This window comes from Stegastes partitus, unplaced genomic scaffold, assembly GCF_000690725.1.
Source record: "Stegastes partitus isolate 25-593 unplaced genomic scaffold, Stegastes_partitus-1.0.2 Scaffold1851, whole genome shotgun sequence".
Taxonomy (NCBI): domain Eukaryota; kingdom Metazoa; phylum Chordata; class Actinopteri; family Pomacentridae; genus Stegastes; species Stegastes partitus.
The window spans coordinates 74,699-78,085 of NW_007579582.1; the positions used below are offsets into that span (position 1 = coordinate 74,699).

Sequence of the window (3,387 nt, forward strand, 5' to 3'; positions counted from 1 at the left end):
GGACCGAAAACCCAGGATTTAGCCTAAAGATAACCCCAGGTCCTGCTTCGTAGTACAGGCCCCAGGTTAGCTCCACAGCATCAGTTACCATGGAGACCTAGCTCCACAGCATCAGTTACCATGGAGACCTAGCAGGTAAAAAGAGAGCCACCTTGGTGATACTGAAAACTCTGGCTTTAAACTCGACACACCTGCTGACCCACTGACCTGGCTTCGTCGTGCAGCCCTCTGGTGGATGATGTGGAGATGTGTTCAGTTCATTTTAAATCATGTTCTGTTCATGACGTTGTGCTGCAGCCTCAGACCTGAACAGTGGTTTTATATTTCACCTGAAGCTGCTGCCTGATTAATAGGCAGCCTTGCAGCCATTTCCTGTCATATGACTGTGATTAAAGGACCACTTTTAAAGCTACACATGGACCCGAGCAGAACTGTTCTCCACGCCGTCCAGCGCGCTAACGTTTCCGGTTCTAGTGGGTGAAAAACGCAACCCTCCACTTCCCCGTTTACCTCCAGATGAGTTGATTAAACGAACTCAGAGCCGCTGTTCTGGAACCGGAAACAGAGTTTGTTGAACCTGCTTTGTGAAACGGAACCCGAAAGTCTAACCCTGTTCTCCAAACTCCAACCAGCTGGGGGCGCTAATGACGCACCAACCCGCTGCTCAACACGTCCGCCAGGAAGAAGGAGAAGAAGAAGGTCACTTCCGGCCTCACGCTGATCTCGGTCCGTGTTATTCGGACCTGCAGCATGTTCTCCAGTCTGAAGCGGCGGGTCGACGAGGTTCTCCTACCGGGGGACGAGTTCTCCTTCGAGGCCGACGACACCATCTCTCTGACGGAGCCCGCGAAGCCGGAGAAGGCGGTGTGCGGTCCGGGGCTGCGGCGCAGCGGAGACCGGCTGGTGGTGTGCAAGAGCGGCGTGCTGCGGCACAAAGCGCCCAACGTGTTCTGGATCGACTCCCAGCAGCGACGGGTGAGACCGGGGACAGAGGTCCGCTCAGAAACCCGACGAGTTAAAGAGAAACGCGTTTAGGAGACGCTCAGTGTGAAGCTTCAGCAGCCAGAAGGCTGGTCAGAAAACTGACAATTTAAGGGAACAATAGACAGAAACCTTTTCAGAAAACTGACAGATTAAAGTTTCAGCAGACAGAAATATATTCAGAAAACGCACAATTTAAGGAAACAGGTAAAAGTCTGTTCAGAAGCCTGATCATTTAAAAGAACAACAGGCAGAACTCCATTCAGAAAACTGACAATTTAAGGGAACGACGGAGAGAAACCCGTTTAGAAAACGCTCAGTAAGAGGCTTCAGCAGCCAGAAGTCTGTTCAGGAAACTGAGACGTTCAGGCTTCACTTGTCCGTCAGCTTTGATTCTACAGTGAAGGGAAACGACCGTTCAGTGATGTAAACCACGCTGGACGTTTTCTGTGTCCGTCTGTCCTCAGTATGTCCCCGCCAAAGGAGAGAGCGTCATCGGCATCGTCACGGCCAAATCCGGAGACGTCTTCAAGGTGGACGTGGGGGGAAGCGAGCAGGCATCTCTGTCCTACCTGGCGTTTGAGGGCGCCACCAAGAGGAACCGACCCAACGTCCAGGTGAAGACTTCTGCACTGAGCTAGAGTAAAAAAGTCCAGTTTGGAGCTGTAGTTTGTGGTTCGGCTGCAGAAGTACGTAACACTGCTGAAACGTGATGCCCCGCCCTCCCTGTGTGTCACGTGTACAGGTGGGCGACCTGCTGTTCGCTCAGTTCATCATAGCCAATAAGGACATGGAGCCGGAGCTGGCCTGTATCGACAGCTCAGGACGAGCCAATGGGATGGGAGTGTTTGGAGCCGGAGGTCTGCTGTTCAGAGTCTCTCTGGGGCTGGTCAGAAGGTAACTCACCTGAGACAGAGTTAACGCTAGACTGGTGCACTCCAAGTATCAGCTGTTGAGTGTTTACCTGCATGTCTACTCTGTGATCTGTCGGATAAATTCAGTCACATTAAACATCCATCCATCATCTCTACACCTTAATCCTCACTAGGGTCATGGGGGGCGGAGCCTATCCCAGCTGACTCAGGGTGAAGGCAGGTTCACCTGGACAGGTAACCAGTCTATCACAGGGCTACACTTAGAGNTGATCAGGTGATCTGCTGTCTGGTCAACTGTTAACAGACATCCAGGGTTTGAGCTTCAGGACGTCCCGTCATTACAGGGCGACAAGACATAGAGCCATAGACACGGATTGATTTCAGGACAAACATTAAAACTTTCTAACAAATAACTCTGATGTCATGTTTAGTGGAGCACACCGGAGATCCTGACAACGTGGTGGTGACAGCTCGTCGGCAGGTACCGACGTCCAGCTGATACCGGCCAGCAGCTTCTCCAGTGGGCCGAGCTGCTCCTCCAACGGAGACCCGGACCAGCTGGACCACTGATTTATATCTACTGCTCTACACATGTTCCATCATGATTACCTCCTCAGAGCATCAACGTTATGTCCCAGTGTAGAGGCAGATCTGCACATCAGGGATAAAGCAGCAGCAGTCACTGTGTGTGTGTGTGTGTGTGTGTGTGTGTGTGTGTCAGGCTGGCCGGTCACTAAGTGAACTAACTCCAGTGATGACTGGAGGACACTCAGCTCAGAAACAGTGACGTCAGAGCTGCAGCTCCTCTGCTCTCTGATCCTTTCACATGGATTTGTAGGAAATGCTGCTGCTGCTTCAGACACCAACATGAACTCTGGTTTGTGAAGGTCGATGATCATCTGGTGTTTCCACGATTGGTTTGAAGCACTAAAGCTATGTTGCTTGCATCATTACAGTTAGAGTTATTTCTTTTTGTAAAGTTATTTCTTTGGTCTTTTTGCCTTCATCAGACAAGACAGTTGAAAGAGAGAAAGCGGGGGAGGAGAACGCCACACGGCACCGGCACTGGAGATCACCCTCCACCGCGGCACCAGTGCACCTGCTCCGGATTCCCTCACCTGCCTCCTGGTGTCCCACATGCCCTGGTTTCCCTGAATAAAGCCTGTTATTCCTTACCCTAACCCTGACCCTCTTCGTTCTGGGTCCTGCACACACACACACCTTGTGGCCAACGGCCATAACAATCACTGATCGTATCAGATAATCTATCAGATATCAATAAGACAACCTGAGGATGTATAACGTACATACTTAAGGCATATCTGACTTTTTTTAAAACTTCCAGCTGCAGCCCTGGAGGTGTAGAAAGGACGTGGGAGCAGATGGAGAACCAACAGAACCATGATCCAAAGCGGTGCAGCTCATTAACGTGTCCTACAGATACGAGCTTTAATGCTGAAGTCAGTTTGCTGCTGTGGCTGATGTTGATGGAAATAAATATGAAGCAGCTTTGACACTGTCTGTAGCCAGC

At 50.9% G+C, this 3,387-nt stretch overlaps 1 protein-coding gene across 1 annotated transcript in view; it reads left to right on the plus strand.

Moving 5' to 3' along the window:
* The first annotated feature begins 706 nt into the window (after positions 1-706).
* exosc3 (exosome component 3) overlaps positions 707-3,387 on the plus strand; it is a 5,107-nt gene continuing 2,426 nt past the window's right edge. Inside the window, exons 1-3 of the mRNA XM_008302650.1 lie at positions 707-975; positions 1,449-1,598; positions 1,727-1,878. Coding sequence (XP_008300872.1) covers positions 751-975; positions 1,449-1,598; positions 1,727-1,878 — 527 coding nt within the window. The 5' untranslated portion in view covers positions 707-750. The remainder of the gene's footprint in view (positions 976-1,448; positions 1,599-1,726; positions 1,879-3,387) is intronic.